General features: G+C 36.6%; 1 protein-coding gene and 1 long non-coding RNA gene across 2 annotated transcripts; one reads left to right on the top strand and one right to left on the bottom strand.

Annotated features, from left to right (window-relative positions):
* Nucleotides 1–6,103: 6,103 nt before the first annotated feature.
* On the top strand, nt 6,104–7,500 carry LOC147494760 (uncharacterized). The gene is made up of 3 exons (XR_015200410.1): nt 6,104–6,318; nt 7,063–7,170; nt 7,252–7,500. It is a non-coding gene; the product is annotated as an uncharacterized LOC147494760 (long non-coding RNA).
* Nucleotides 7,501–11,762: 4,262 nt separating this feature from the next.
* Nucleotides 11,763–14,555, bottom strand: LOC147494759 (uncharacterized). The gene is made up of 3 exons (XM_086568238.1): nt 13,572–14,555; nt 13,220–13,430; nt 11,763–12,364 (listed from the first exon to the last, which is right to left on the bottom strand). The coding sequence occupies exons 1-3, from the start codon at nt 14,553–14,555 to the stop codon at nt 11,763–11,765; spliced, it is 1,797 nt and encodes a 598-aa protein (XP_086424364.1).
* Between the last annotated feature and the right edge of the window lie 1,783 nt (nt 14,556–16,338).

The following is a 16,338-nucleotide window of genomic DNA, read 5'->3' as shown; positions in this document are numbered from 1 at the left end:
ATTTTTTAAAGAAGTTTAGACAATCAAATCTTTAATTTCATTTTTAACTCTTAAGGTTTAATGGGATGAGGTCTATGGACTTTATAGTTGAGGAAAACCATGACCAACAAGGATGCTGTAAATGGTTGTCACACACACGAATGCAAACAAATAAAGATGATGCATCAATAAAGATGTCACACACACGGTTGTCACATGATTTTTTTTATTAATTTTGTAACTCCTAAACTCCCCCTCACCATTAAGATGATGCATCATCAATTTATTCAACTACCTGTCAATGAGTTTGTTCTTTTCACAATTTCTTCTTCAATTTTTTTCTTTAGAGGTTCATAGATGTAAGGTGTGTGAATCAGACATTTGGTATGGCAAGAGTATAAATGGCTAAAATGTTATAAACCTAGACGCACATACTACTCTAATTCTGTTTTTCTTTTTGTCCTAGAACTTTGACATGTTCGTTTAGTTATTTTATTTTTATTTTTATTTTTATTTCTACCCTTATCTGTCGAATATCCAATTTCCTTATTTTTAGGATAGAAAAATTTGACATGTTAGTATGTTACTAGGTCTAAGATAGCAAGTATGCAAAGTCCTGTTATGTATCTTGGTATGGCAACATATTTAATATTTTTCATAATTGGTTTAACGAAGTAGGAATTGAGTGACAATCATGTGATTCTACATGGACAAATTAAATAAACCATTTAATTGATAGTTGAACAAGATTGTACGCATTCTCTTCATTTTTCTTTAATGACTATTTTTTTGTTATTCAAGCTTCCCCACTACTGTTGGGTTCATGGTAAATAACTAAATTCATGTTTCTTTATTAATAATGGCTGGTGTTGACATTTTTTTTTTCTTTGGTAGATACAATATTTGTTAGAGTTTATGAAGAGAGAATGGATCTTCTTAGAGCTGTCATTATTGGTACTCTAAGCACTCCCTATCACAATGGTCTCTTCTTCTTCGATATTCTTTTCCCATCTGCCTATCCTACTGTACCACCGATATGCTTTTTCATTTTGTTGTATTAATTATAATATTAGTGATAAGCACGAGACTGATAAATCAGGAAATATTTGCTTCCAACAAGTATTCTACTATTCAGGTGGCCTTCAATTAAACCCAAACTTATATGATTGTGAAAAGGTCTACCTTAGCCTTCTGAACACATGACAAGGAAAGAAGGAAGATCATTGGATTGCAGGGACATCCCCTATGTTACAAGTTTTGCTATCTATCCAAGCTCTGGTGCTAAATGAGAAACCTTACTTCAATGAACCTGGATATGAAATGACGGCGGGTAAGAGAGAGGGTGAAATGCACTCCCAGGATTACAATGAGAACACTTTTATCCTTTGCTGCAAGATAATGGTGTACATGCTAAGGAGGCCACCCAAGGTAAAATTGCATTACATTTTCCGAATAATTGCTTTTGTGTTTCTTAGTGATTTGGCGCGTTTAGCTATTACAATCTCTTTTCTCTATTTGCCTAAAGTTATTAACAATATTTTTTCAAAACCATAGAACTGCAAATTACCATTGGGCTGCAGATCCTCTACGGGACAGTGTTTTGGTGTCCTGCTCCCATAGTGACTGCTGCAGTACTGAGTTTGGATCAAGCTGACTTGCCACATGTTTAACTTTTTTCTTGGTATAGCCTCTCAACAAAAGTTCACATTGGTTCTTAAGATAATAACTTACTCAATGCTATGTAATAAGGACGCTACACTTGGAGGGCTGTAAGAAAACCTGACACAACACAAAGGCACACTTCCCAACTCACTGCTATGACTTGAGATGGTAGGAATGCTATTTGTACTTGGTAGGATCTGTTTTTGATAGAGGCAGATGAATGGCTTATATCATTTTGAAACTCCTTTGAAGCTAATTTTCAATGACATATAAAAGGTACTTAATGTTTTGTAAATGAATTAAATGAGATAAATGTCTTAGATTGTTTTGAACCCCCCCTAATTGTTTTTTGTAAATGACCTTAAATGAATTATTATTAATCCATAAATGTGGGTTTGGCCGTTTGGGACTATGGGCTTCTAAATAACGCATGTCTTTATTTTATTTTTTGAGAATATAACACATTGTCTTTAAACAATACCTCATGGGCATCGGTTTTTAAAGAAAGAAACCTCCCCTTTCTCACCACAACACATATAATGGGAGAGGAAAAGTTGTAACTGAAAATAGGAGGCATGGTGGGTTTCTCATCTCTTGCACTCTCTGGCTTCTCACATACCCCTCTATAATGAATGCATTGCACTCAGGTTTCTGTCTCTCTATCTTTCACTATTTCGTTCTTTTTCTCTCTAATTTCCTCCATTTACAAGAAGACCCATTTTTCTATATTGATGGAGGTTCGTAAGCAGGGGCGGCTCAAGACAATCAGGGGCCCTAGGCAAAGTTCAAATGCCAATGGATGCGAGGAATTTTTTTGGTCAGAGAACGCCAAATGCCAATGGATGCAAGAAATTTTTTTGGTTAGAGAACGAAAGAGAAACGTTGGAGAAGGCGAGGGAAACAAATGGTTATCTAACATTGTTTCATAGATTCCAATGTACATTATCTAACCCTTAAATAAGGGCAAGAAAAACGATTGTAGGCTGAAAAGAAAGCATTGGGCTGAATTATATTGGGGCCCCTTGGGCTGCGGGGCCTAAGTAGGTGCCTATTTTGCTAGGGGGTTGAGTCGGCCCTGTTCGTAAGTCATTGTCTTTGCCGGAATCATTTAAAAAGCTCAGCATTATCTATTGAGCTAATAAATTGAAAAGTTATATTTCGGGGAGGTTTTGGTGGGGAAAGCCTAACGGATATGTTCCCTCAGACGGTCATGAATTGAATGTCCCCACTTGCTCTCACATTTCTCAGGTTAGTATTGCTATCACTTCTCTCTTTATTCTATCTATTTTGTTTGATCATATTCTCTATTTCCTGTAGAGTTCAAATTGAAGTTTTCCTTTGTTTTATAATCCTTTTATTATTGTTTATGCTTTCTTATAGTTACATTTTCAGCAAGAAAGGTGAGTGTGTAAGATTGTAGAAACTCTACCATGCATTTGTGTTAATTTCTCTGATTTAAAGCTTCATTTTTATTCGTTGGCATAGTAGGTCATATGTCGAACTTGATATATTTTTGATAACTTTAATTTTGATAACTGCATGTTCTAATGGCAGGGAATTTGAAGGTTTTGATGATGACTATGTCATTTTCTACATCAAGTATTTGGTAAGGATGAACGCATACTTGCTTTATTGGCTATAATTGTGTTGTGCTCATTGTTCATTGTTTGTACTTCAGATATTATGTGCATGTGCAAACACCTATGAAATTGGAAGTAAACACAGACTGTTATTGTTTTATGCTTGATTTTGCATAGTCCTTACTATGAAATAGAGTATCTTGATGTAGCAATTGTTTTTTATGGATCCCAATGCTCACTTATTCTAATAGGCATCGTCGTGAGGGGTAGGGGACCCCCGTTAACAACCTTGCTTTCCAAAAAAAAAAAAAGGTATCGTCGTATTGGCAGCTAAAGAGCTACCGCAAACAACACACAACACTATAAAAGCTAATGGCGTTATGGAATAGAAATGACCATTACTCGAGGCTACACCAACCCCGCCCCCATTGCTACTCTAATAGTGGTTGGCCAGCTGTTGCTGACTGATAGGGTAATCGAAATATGGGACACTTAAGGAACTAAGGAAAAATGGATGGTTTTGCTCCGGATTCTTTCTACAATACGTCAATACCATATGTGATTTCTAATGTTGGTTATGATTTTGTTTAGTGTGCATATGCAATGTTTCAAAAATATAGTCTGCCCCTTGGAGTCATCCACTCCTTATTTATTAGATCCATATCGTAAGGATGGGTGACTTCCCTTCTAGGATTCCTAAAGTCGTTTGCTAAAGTGAACCATAGTTAGTCGCATATCAGTGTGGCCTTCTTTAACTCATATTCTTATGGGATTTTCAAGCAATTTTTTGTCATCTTATATTCTTATTATTGTCAAAATTATTTTCATTATTTTTGTCCCTTTTCTAGCAAATGTTTTCGCACTTCCTCATTGTTGCCTGCCTATCCATATTAAATCTTTTATCCCTTGGGTTTTGATAGGTATTATTGTATTAAGGTACTAGAAGGCAATGTAGTTCAAGCCAGGAAAAACATCAAGTCACGAGGACTACTATATGAACCAGGTATATTTTCTTCATTTCCTTCATCGTTTGGTTTGGGCTGAAATTCATATTAAGGTACCACTACTTTAGGCTTGCTTCTTTTAGACTCATTGTTCTTTGGAACCTAGCACAATCTCCATAGACTAAATAATAAAATGTTGGGTACACTTATTAAGAGTTAGTTTATATAGCTACCATGAACATTGTGATTAGAAACTCTAGAGGTCAAGGTTACAATAATTGCATGCAATATCATGAATTTGGTAGGCAAGAAAGACGATAAGAATACATTTAAGTTTGGTTGAAGTTTCAATGATTTGTTTGAGTTTTAAGTTTTTTGTTGGTGTACGTCAACGTCAATATGTGGTAGTGGGCTTGATAATGTTTTTAGTTTTTACTACTACTATCTACTCTTTCCATGATTTTTCAGATGAATGGTTTTCGTGTGAGAGAAAACAACTCATGAATACTAATGGCTTTTTGCAACAATTATATAGCTTCAGCTCCATTGTGTGTATGCCAACTATAACAAATCTTTATATGTTCCAAATTTATATGCCATCCTTAATTCCTCATTTCAATATTCGATCTAACATAAAACCTATCTACGCAGTAAAACACCTAACATAAAACCTATTATGCAGAGAATGTTGCTTCGATTAACATTGTTGGGAGCTCGAAAAGACACCCATGTATATAAAGGTATGGAACTGGATCGGAGCGATATTCAGGATTCATCATCGGGTTAGTGGTGCTAATGTATAAGGGTTCAGTATTTTATGTTATTTTTTTAAAAAATTTTGTTTCTTTTTTTTTTTTTTCCATTTTTGTGGCTAAATGTGCTTCCCATTGTAATGGTTATTAAGATGGATGGTATAAAGTCTTGGTAGATTACAAATGGTACGGAGTATTGGGAAAAAGATTCTATGGAGATTACAATGGGAAGAGAGCTAGGACTTTACAGGAAATATGGGAACTCACATGTACATGATTATGTTTATTGATTGTTTTTTGTTGAAAGGACGGGATGTTTAAGTTTTGTTTCAAATTTATAGACTCTTTGCTATGTAGTACGTACTGGCTTAATGGTGCCTTAAGTAGGTACGATAATAATGAATTTTGGAGGCAACACCTTCATATATTTTTGTATTAACATTTTGTTACTCTTTTCCGAATATTAAAACCGGGTAGTGTAATAGCATTTTCTTCTTCATATATCTTTCTATTAATCGTTGTGATAAATTTTGCTTAAATTCTTAAAAATAAATATGTAACTTGAACATGACACTTGGATTATGGTTTATAAGTAGTGCATGTTTGGGTTTGCCATAATATAACACTTATATTTTTTAGAAAAAGAAGTGCCATGAATTTATTGGATTCAGGTAATTCAAGAACATCCATGCCAAGGCATTGAGAAAAACTTTGAGTAGGGCCATAAATGTATATATTTAATTTTGGAACCACATGACCTTCCTAATAGCCCACATCTAATCATCAAACAATAAATCACGTGAAGAGGAGTTACAAAAATTTAAAAATAAAAACCATTTATCATCCACTACTTTAGAAAGATCAGGCACGCACTGAATTCTTTAGAAATCTTAGCAAACGTGTGCGGTTTGTATTCCAAACGGAGGCATTGAAGTTTCCTTTTTCTTCACTATAAAAATTATTTGATTTTTTACTCTCAATAGTTGTCGTTGTCACTTCCTCTTTATTGGTTTCCTCTCCCCCATTACTAAATCCAAATTTTTATTTTTCTTCACTAAAAAATTATTTGGATTATTCAAGACTGGCTATACTCACTTCCTCTTTGTTGGCTTCCTCTCCCCCATTACTAAATCCAAATTTTTATTTTTCTTCACTAAAAAATTAATTGGATTATTCAAGACTGCCATTAGTATAGCCGCTACTCTCTTTTCCATTTCTCCGTTTTCCTCTCCCATTCAATTCAATTATTCAATAAAAGCACAACTCCTGTATAAAACCATAACTCCCGTATAAAACCCAACTCCCCACTCTCTCTCAAGATCAGGTTTCCGGATTTGCTCAAACTCACTTGCTGTAACCATCTCCCAGAACTCCAGAAGGGTTCTATAATTAAGCCATAAGGTATAACACAACAACAATTTCCAATATCATTGTCGAAGTCAATTTCTTGGAACTTTTTTTTCAGTCATTGACAATTCATTGGGCGAATCTTGATTCCAATTTCATAATTCAATTAAATTTGGTACTTGCAGAGTTTTTCATTATTTTTCTTTTTATTAGCGATACAATTATACAATTCCAATTCACTTGGTAGGTTTTCTATTTTCTGATTTCTACAATTGAACAAGTTCAACAAATTCAATCCCGTTTGGTAAGTTTTCATTTTTTTTTTCATTTCAAATTTAGCCATTTTAGTTTGAATGAAACTGTTGTGAAGTTGTTTTAGATTGCATCGTTCAACTTGGATAACAAATAAACTGATGCAGATTGTTTTGTGTTTTCTGTTTATGTACATTTTGTAAAGACCATTATAGGAATCAAAGATTCACGTAGATTTTTTGTTTTCGTGGTGTTCTCGATTGTGAGTACAGGATTGAGAACTAATGATGCAGTTTGTGCGATCCATCTTACTTTTATAAACCACGGGTCACCGAGGTATTAAATATACTCGGTTTGCGAGTATATTGGAAGAAATGACAACTAAGTTTAGTTTTTTTTTCCGCTTCAAATTCATCGGAGGTTATAATAATGCCAACCAATATGGATAGTTTAAGTGAAAACCAACTAAAATATGGATAGTTTAAGTGAAAACCAACTAATATGGATAGTTTAAGTGAAATATAACATTGGAGGTTATATTTCCAGATTCCAGGTGCAAGTGACGCTTACAAGGAGTGTTGTGATGAAGGACTGTGTGGACTTGGTGTTTCAAGACCTCATTGGACTTCCTAATCAATGACTAGAAATGAAAAAGTAACTATGTTGGAAAGTGTTCCCAACTCACTTCACATATTATCTGTTACTGATCAATACTTAATTTTGTTATTTTTTTAGGTGTAAAATGTTTCATTTATCAAAGAGAGGGCGGGTGTAACAGCCGAGACATGTGCTCAAGTTTTATGTGAGCCAATGGACATCATGCCAAATCTGCAGTGGTGCTAAAGAAATACCAACTTTCACATAATATTTTAGTCATGCCTTTTTGTAAAAGTTAAAGTGTTTTAGTGGGGATTCAACTGTTAATAATGGTGGAATGACTTTGTAATGTTATTAATTTTGGAGTTGAATTTTCAGGGTTCAGGGCTTTGATATATCTAACAAAAGCTTTGCCTGATAACTAACTTTAGAAGTAAACTCATGTGTTCAATGTCATAGTCTATTTTTGTTGAAACGTTTGCTTGGCGAAGAGGCTTTGTTATCTCAATTACCAAAGAAAGTTAAGATAATCGCCACTTTCTCGAGCGATGGACACATAAATATTGATTTTCCAAGACAATCTCCTAATCTTCAAAATAACACAAAATGAACAACCACTTCAAAATATAATGTCTACAAATTCCCATATAGCCACACATTTGAAAATACTTGAGTGTAGATTGATGCCACAAACAACACAATAATCACATCATAACAAACCGTGTTGTAGGCATGGGTGATACCTAGTCTATTATAACAAAACAAAATGGAAAGACAAAGGGTGGTCGGGATGGTCTCGGGATCTGAGTTAGAAGAGGGATACATGTATGGTCTTTAACATTTTGAAACAACTTTGAGTAGTCTTCATGTATTAAAATTTAAAAATATGCCAATTAAGTGGTTTGCAACTCTTGGGGTTAATAAATTACCAAAAACAAACTCTTTGGTTTAATAAAACAAACTCTTTGGTTTAATGTGCTAATAAGAGCATTCCCAATGCAAGTCAATATTTAAGGAAATTGAGAATTTTCACTATTTTTGACCAAAAAACCCTTGCCCAATGCAAGGGTGACAAAGACGGTCACTTATCACTAAGTCAAAACAAAAGTTGCAGTTGCCACCGAGATAGTTGCTTATGTGAACTTCGGACAAGATGTTTGATTCTGTCTGGATTACAAACTCATTAGACGGAATTAAACATCTCGTCTCGATATATTTCTTTTTTTTCAGACGGAATCAAACATCCTTCCGGAGTCCTAACGGCTAGTTTATAACTAACAACGGTCAGAAAGTCAGAACGGTCAAAAATGGTAAAAAATTAAAACTTTGGTATATATACAATATTTGTTCCATTTCAACTCACACTTCCAACAATCATATTTCTTCTTCTTCAAAATCAGTTGAATTACTTTCAAATGGCATCTCAAGCATCTCTAGCAAGTTAAGGAAGTGGTAGCACTCAATCAAAACCAAAGAAGACATCGACTCACTTTAACATGCCCGAAGATCAAGCTCTATGTCTTGCTTAATTGGATAAAACTTAGTGAAGACTCCGTTATTAGTGCTTTCTAAAATGCAAAAGGATTTTGGAATCGTGTAACAAACGAGTTCAATCAAACACGTGGGTCAGATAGGTCTTTCGTTTCAATTTGCGGTAGATGGAAATATATTTCGAAAATGATGAACAAGTTTGTTGCAATTGTGAATGCGGTGGAGGCTCGAAATGCAAGTGTTACTACAATACAAAGCCGGGTAATTACAATTTCATCAATTTTTTAATTTATAAATTTCGTTTATGATTATCTTAGTCTAATTCTTTTTTTTTAGTTGTCCGAGGCAAAGATGACGTACCAATGACAAGAAAAAATGTGTTTTTCACTTGATCATTGCTATGTTATACTCAAGGATAATCCAAAGTGAAGTAGCATTTTTGAGACAAGGTCAAGCCGCCCCACAAAGGGAAAAGGTCACAAAAGTGATGGTGAAGATTCAACTTCTAATTCACCAAGTGTTAGTGGAGTTGAATCGGAGGGTTGTAAAGATATTGAGCGTCTTCTTGGATCGAAGAAAGCCAAGTCCAAGAGGAACCAAGAAAAATTAGTTGGTATGTTAGAGGGTTTCTTTACACATTTAGAGGATACATTTTCAAAGGATGAAAGTGAAACACAAAAGTGTATAGAACTTAGGGAAAGGGAGCTTGCAAATGGTCAAAGAGTTGTGACGGTTAGAGAAGAAAAAAATCGGTTTCAAATAGAAAAAAATCGGCTTCAAAACATGCAATATGAAGCTAAGATTTTAGCTACCGATACAAGTGTCCTCCATCCCGATATCGCTTTTATGATAGAGCAACAACAAGTTGAAATATGTGTTGAATGGGCAAGGGCTAGAGGTGGTTCTAGCTCTAACAAAGCTTATGTAATATCTAGTATTTTATTTTAATTAATGCACTATGTATTTTAATTTCAATGTATTTTTAATTAATGAACTATGTATTTTAATTTCACTGTCTTTTTAATTAATGCACTATGTATGTTCTTTTCAATGTATGCATAATTAATGAACTATGCACTATGTTTAATTAATCAAGATAATTATTTTCATAGAAATACAATTACCAATAAAATAAAAATACATTGTAATATAGTTCATTAAAACACAACTCATAAAACACATAAGAACTTCATAGTTCACTTTTGGAATTACATAGGAAATACATATGATATCCATAGGAAATACATTACACTTTGGAACTTCATAGTTCACTTTTGAAAATACATAGGAAATACATCACACTTTGGAACTTCATAGTTCACTTTTGGAATTACATAGGAAATACATCACATTTTGGAACTTCATAGTTCACTCACTTTCATTTCCATTTTCCCCTCTTTCTTTCTCTGCATCTGACCAACTTGGATCATAAATTGGTGTTTGTGTTTCTTCAATACCAGTCCAATTCCACACATGCTCAACTAAGTCTCTTTGAATATTAGTATGTGTAAATTCATTTCTAATTTGATTTCTTGCTTGAATTATCAGATAGACAAAATGAAAGCCATTGTCTTCCTGATAGAGCTTAGGTATACTTTCTTTCCTCTGACCTTTCCAATTCCACACTCCACTTTCATGTTCATTCTCAACAATCATATTATGTATTATAATGCATGCCTTTATTATGTCCCCAAGAACAACAACACTATGACAACACATAAAAGCCTTAATAATATGACATCTTGCCTACAAAACTCCAAATGTCCTTTCAATATCTTTTCTTGCAGCTTCTTGACGTTAACTAAAGATCTTTTCATGGTTATTTATTGGATAATGAATGGATTGAACAAATGTGCCCCATTTTGAGTAAATACCTTCAGCAAGATTTTTTTTTTGTTTTTTTTGAAATAACTAGGGGTTCAGGCTGCCCCAACCTTTTATTTAAAGCAAGTTCTAAGATACATTTTTCCTTCTTTATCCCCCTTGATCATATCATTAAGTTTGTGATCCAATGGGGGAATAAAGTACAAAATACCATTACATAGTTCACTACTCACTCTTGACAGATAATCTACCACTACATTATTCTCCCTTAATACATGTTTGACTGTTACTACCTCAAACTTCAACATCTTATCGTGAATGTGAGCTACTATGTTCTTGCAATGCCACGGTGGTTTCTCCTTCCTATTTAAAATTTGAACTCCCTGTAGAGAATCCATTTACACTTGGACCTTTCTTATGTTCATTTCTATTGCACCTGCTAGCCCCTTTTGAATTCCCAAGAGCTCCTGATACAACACAAACAGTTTAAGAGAACTGCCACAATACACCATCAACACATCACCTTTCCAGTCCCTTAGCGCACCCCCATAAGAAGCCTTTCCATTTTGTACTGAACCATCAGAATTTAAAGCAATCGTACCTGCTTCCGGTATGTTCCCATTGATCCACTATTCTTCTTTTTGCTTGAATGTTACCCCGATACCCAATTTAACCAGCAACAGTTTTGTTGCCACATCTTCTTTCACCGAATCAATCGATTTACCCATGTACACTTTCATGCTATTGATTACCTTTTGGTGACAACATTTGTTATTCTAAACCTCTGCTTCTTTAATCTCCAGTTCCTTTTGGTCTAAATGGCTTGGACTGCTGCACATATGAAAGCTCGAATTATCTCAGAACTCGATGTGTTTTGCCTGCATAGTCGCATCAAGTAGTACCACTCACGATGGGAGTCTTTGACCATTTCTGGTAGTCCCACATCCCTCTTAAAATCTTGCCATACGATTTTGGAGTAGGAACAATAAAAAAATAGGTGCGCAGAACTCTCCTCATGACTGTCGCAGAAACAACATTTAGATTGACCTATCACTTTCTTCTGGATCAGCCGGTTCTGTGTTGGTAAACAACCCGAGAATAGCCGCCACCGGTAAATGAGTGCTTCGAAACAGCTAACTTCCCCACACTATCTTGTACCACTTTACTTTGCTTCTCACATTTTTTAAGACGGCATAGGCAGACGCTGTAGAGAACACTCCTGAACTGCTCGATGTCCATGTAACTTGATCCTCCAAAATATAGGAGTTTATTTAAGTTCATAAAATCCATTTCTTGATCTCACTTTCCTGTAAGTCCATGATGCATCTTGACCATCACCCATCGGTTATAACTTCTGAAACTTTTGCATCCTCTGGAACAACATGAGATAGTAGCTCCCTGGCGTGACCATTTAAGATTAGGGGTCCTGAGCACCAATGGTCATGCCAGAAGCTTGTACTATTCCCATTTGCAATACAGTGCCTTGTAAACCTCCATGAGATTTCTCTATGTTTCAATATGCCTCTCCAAACCCATGAATAGTCCTTCGGAGCCTTCATTATCCAGAAATGCTTCTGCTTTATTTGGTGTTGCCATGACCATTTGATCCACAGGTTATTTGATCTCTGAGTAAGCTTAAAAACCAAGCCACAGTAGGCCGCTTGATTCCAGACTCTAGGATCAACAATACGAAGTCCACCTTGTTCTTTATCCAGTCTAAGGGTGGCATGGCTTACGTGATGCATCTTCTTTTCCATTTTTGGCCCTGCCCATATGAATATATTGCACAGTTTTGCCACCTTGTCAATCACTGTCTCAGGCAAGACAAAAGTTCGAGCCCAATAAGTTTGGAAAGATGACAACACCGACTTAACCAATTGCACTCTTCCTGCTTTGTTAAGGTCTTTGTTCTCCAGTTTGAGATCTTCGAAGTAATCTGTTCAATAAGCGGTAGACTTTTTGAATCCCTACTCTTGATGCAGTTAGGGGCAGACCGAGGTAGGTCACCGGTGGAGTAACAATGGATATATTAAGCACCGCAGCTAGTTCTTGCCCTTCCACTTCAGTCATACTACCCGTAAGGAGGGTAGTTTTTTCATTGCTAAAATGGAGCCCTGTTGCCTGGGAGAAGGTGTGCATAGTGTCCTTTATTGTCATCATAGAGTCGATATTACCTTTGCAAAAAAGTAACACATCATCTGCAAAACATAAATGGGATATTGCCAGCTTCCTGCACTTTGAGTGAGCATTTATTCTATTTGCCTGGAGATCTCAATAGAGGAAAGCACTTAGAACTTCCATGACAAGAACAAACAAGTAAGGGGAGACTGGATCGCCCTGCCTGAGTCCTCTTTTACCTTTGAAATAACCTTTTGGTGTCCCGTTAACCATCACTGAGTATAGAGGAGAAGCATAGCACATTTGGAGCCATTCAATGAAGAGAAGAGGGAACTTGAACCTGTGCAATATAGTTTCCAAAGCTTGCCAAGAAATAGAATCATAGGCCTTCTTTATATCCAGCTTTATGGCACATCTCTTCTGACCATGCTTTCTTGAGTAACCCCTTTTAGTAACTCATGAGCCAGAAGCAGATTGTCTTGGATAGACCTCCCCGGAATAAAAGCTGATTGGGAGCAGGATATCAAAGAAGAGATACAAGACTTCATTCTGTTGGTTAGAACTTTAGACACACATTTATAGATGATATTACAACAAGCAATAGGTCTAAAAGAAGTAATAGAAGAAGCATTTTTCATTTTTGGGATGAGACAGAGAAATGTGGAATTTGTACCTCCGGCCAATTTTTTGTGGAGAAATGTGTACTTGATAGCTTTGATGAAATCATCTCCAATAGTAGCCCAACTTTTCTTGAAAAAACATGCATTGAAACCATCAGGCCCAGGTGCCTTATTATCCTCCATATCAAATAAGGCGTCCTTGATCTCCTCGTCAGAAAAAGGGGATACAAGAAAATAGCTAGTAACTGGATCTATTTCCATCACCTGAATATTGTTTAGTATCCCAGGATCACAGTATGCCTCTGAATGGACACCTAGAAGGTCAGTGTAAAACTGTAGAAACGCATTAGCTACAGGTTCCTTTCTTTCCCTTTTAGTTCCTTGAGCATCATTGATTTCTCATACATAATTCCTTGTCTTTTTCTCCTTCAGTGCATTAAAGAAGTACCCACTACATTTGTCACCAAATCGCATCCAGTCAATATCTGTTTTTTGAAACAAGTCTGCTTCCTCCATTTTTAGTAAGCTACAGAGCTTATCTCTCAACTCAAATTCTTGGGCACTAAGGACACAGTCCAAAGGGTTCTGATGGGGCATTTCTTGAGTTGTTAGGAGTTGTTGTCTTGTTTCTGCTACCACTCTTTGTATGTCATTGCAAAAAGATTTGGTCCACCCTTTCAGCATTCCCTTTAAAATTTTCAACTTTTTTGCCAACATAAAAGATAGGCTACCATAGTCTGCTACATCCCAACACTCTTTAAGTGTATTCTCAAAATCATTATGTAATAGCCAAGCATTACAGAACCTGAACGGTGGATGACTCCTGAAGGAATCAAGAAAAGTCATAACCAATGGGCAGTGATCGGATACACCTTGAGGTAACACTTCCACCTTTGTTGCCAATGATAAAGTAGACCAGCTAGCGTTGACAAGACACCAGTCAATCTTAGACCACTTCCTGATATTATCTCCGCCACTATTCCAATTGAAGAAACACCCTGATGCAGTGTGATCGAACAACCCTGTTTCATTTAAACAGCTTGCAAACGGTTGGGTTTCTCTTGGGTGCACAGCCCTATCTCCAATCCTTTCATGGGAGTATAACACATTGTTAAAGTCTCCCATTACACACCATGGCCCCTGGATGCCGACACTAAGTGCTTCTAATTCTTCCCATAAAATTTGTCTCTTCCGGACATTATTATAGGCATAAATCATAGTAAGAGTGAATCTGATCCCATTATGCAAAATCATTGCCTTAGAGTGCAAAAACTGATCCCCTTCCACTTCCTTTTCTATTTCCATAATACTTTGGTCCCAGCTGAGCCATATCCTCCCATACTCATCACTAGAGTAGTTATGTACTGTTTCCCACAATGAACATACCATATTCTTAATAGTGAGAAAGCGCTCCATACGTACCTTAGTTTCCAGTAACCCTATACATGTAATCCTATTCTCCGTTAGAAACTTGTTCATCTGCTTAGCTTTTGTACAATCATTCAACCCCCTAACATTCCAACTACTAATCTTAGTCATTTATATGATTAACGACCTTTCTTCTTTCGACTCCCTTTTGGTCTCCCCCTCCCTATCTTCCCAGTTTGAGACTGTTGTTGTTGATGTACTGTCTTGTTCTTTTGGGCCCTTGTTTGTACTAGGGTACTTTCTACAGCTACTTGTGACAGGCTAGGCGTACCATTCTTATCCCCAAACAATTCTGGCTCAGCATCAGATAGATCGTCATCTTCTTCCGCTAATTCCTTGAAAATGTTTCTTTCTGCACAAAACATCTCTACACTAGGGTGCACTTGTTGCAGAGGTGTATGCATTACTGCTAGTGGCTGTTCTGACATGTCTTGTATATCATAGGTGCATTCGACTCGTCCCGGGGATACTAGATTCATACTGCTTGCTATTGTGTTTTCTTCCACAATACAGACCCCCAGCGCATTTGTGTTTCCACTCCTTATACTCAGAGGTAGCTCAGTGTTTTCCCCAACTAGTGCCATCAATTCTGCCCCTTCCTCTTGGACCTCATGGACTGCTTGTTCTTCAGTTGTAACATTCTCATTTTGGTTCCCTGAGTTCACTGTACTTGTTGTCTCATCCCTATTTCTCTGAGATGTCCCGTACTGAGCACTGTTGCCTACTGGTTGGTTACTACTACCTACCACAATGACAATCTATAGCTCTCCTACATCTGCCACCTGTACACTTGTGTTTCCTACTACTTGCTGCCCATTTTCTTTTCTCGCTATGTCCCTCTGTGTACCATTAGTTTGCCCATTTTGCCTTCTTGCCCACACCCTAATGGCCCTTACTCTACACTGATTTGTTACATGCCCAAAACAATTACACTTTTCACAGGATAGCGACTTCCATGGGTACTCTAGCGGAATGACAATCTCTCGAGCTCCGCTTTTATCTTAATACTTTCTTTGTAGCTGTGATTTACAGGGAATTCGATACAGAATTGAGCAAAGGATAATCGTTTGCATTTTGTTGTCGCATCATCCATGAACTTTGGAGTTCCTCCAATCAAACTCGCTAGATACGATAGTCCTTCAAAGGTCCACATTTCCTTTGGTACGTCCAACAACTTAACCCACACCGGAATAGTTTTCTATAGTTATCAACGTCCACTGACCATGGCTTTATTACAAACACCCTACCCGCGATGAACAATGGTCCACTTTCCAAGACCATTTGCCGGTCTTCAGAGCTCGTAAAATCATGTAAAACAGATCTTTATCTGTAGTAATATCCACCGACCCTTTCAATTTCCACCGTTTCTCCAGTACATCCTTTACCGTGAGGAAAGACAACCTTTTATCCAGAAAATACCCCACTAGATGCTCATCCCAGTATTTAATCCCTTGTTCAACTAGTTCAACAGGAACTTGCGCTACTCCATCAATGATTATGGGGAGAATGACTTAAAGGTTACATTTAACTCCTGGGCTCCCGTTCTACTAAACAGAGAATTCCACGAGTTAACACGAGCACTATCCTGGGTTGGAATGCTAGAACTTAGTCCTGGATTGCCAGTTTGTGTTGGTTATTCAGCACTATTTTCATAGGTGGTAGTTTGAGCGGTATGTGGTTGGGGCTCAGTATACGAGTTGCTGGGATTATCAAACTCATAAAGATCCATGTTTGTACCCTTATC

This window comes from Coptis chinensis, chromosome 6, assembly GCF_015680905.1.
Source record: "Coptis chinensis isolate HL-2020 chromosome 6, ASM1568090v1, whole genome shotgun sequence".
Classification (NCBI taxonomy): Eukaryota; Viridiplantae; Streptophyta; class Magnoliopsida; order Ranunculales; family Ranunculaceae; genus Coptis; species Coptis chinensis.
Note: the sequence above shows the minus strand (reverse complement) of the source record. Positions and strands in the feature narration are given on the sequence as shown.

Bases quoted from the DNA above. Each gene is read 5' to 3' on its own strand.
- LOC147494759 (XM_086568238.1), bottom strand. From the start codon at position 14,555: ATGGTATGTTCATTGTGGGAAACAGTACATAACTACTCTAGTGATGAG. The intron at 13,431-13,571 runs GTATGAGAAATC...AACAATATTCAG, and splicing joins AGAAAAAGACAAGGAATTAT to GTGATGGAAATAGATCCAGT. The intron at 12,365-13,219 runs GTACAAATTCCA...CTTATTGAACAG, and splicing joins CCACAAAAAATTGGCCGGAG to ATTACTTCGAAGATCTCAAA.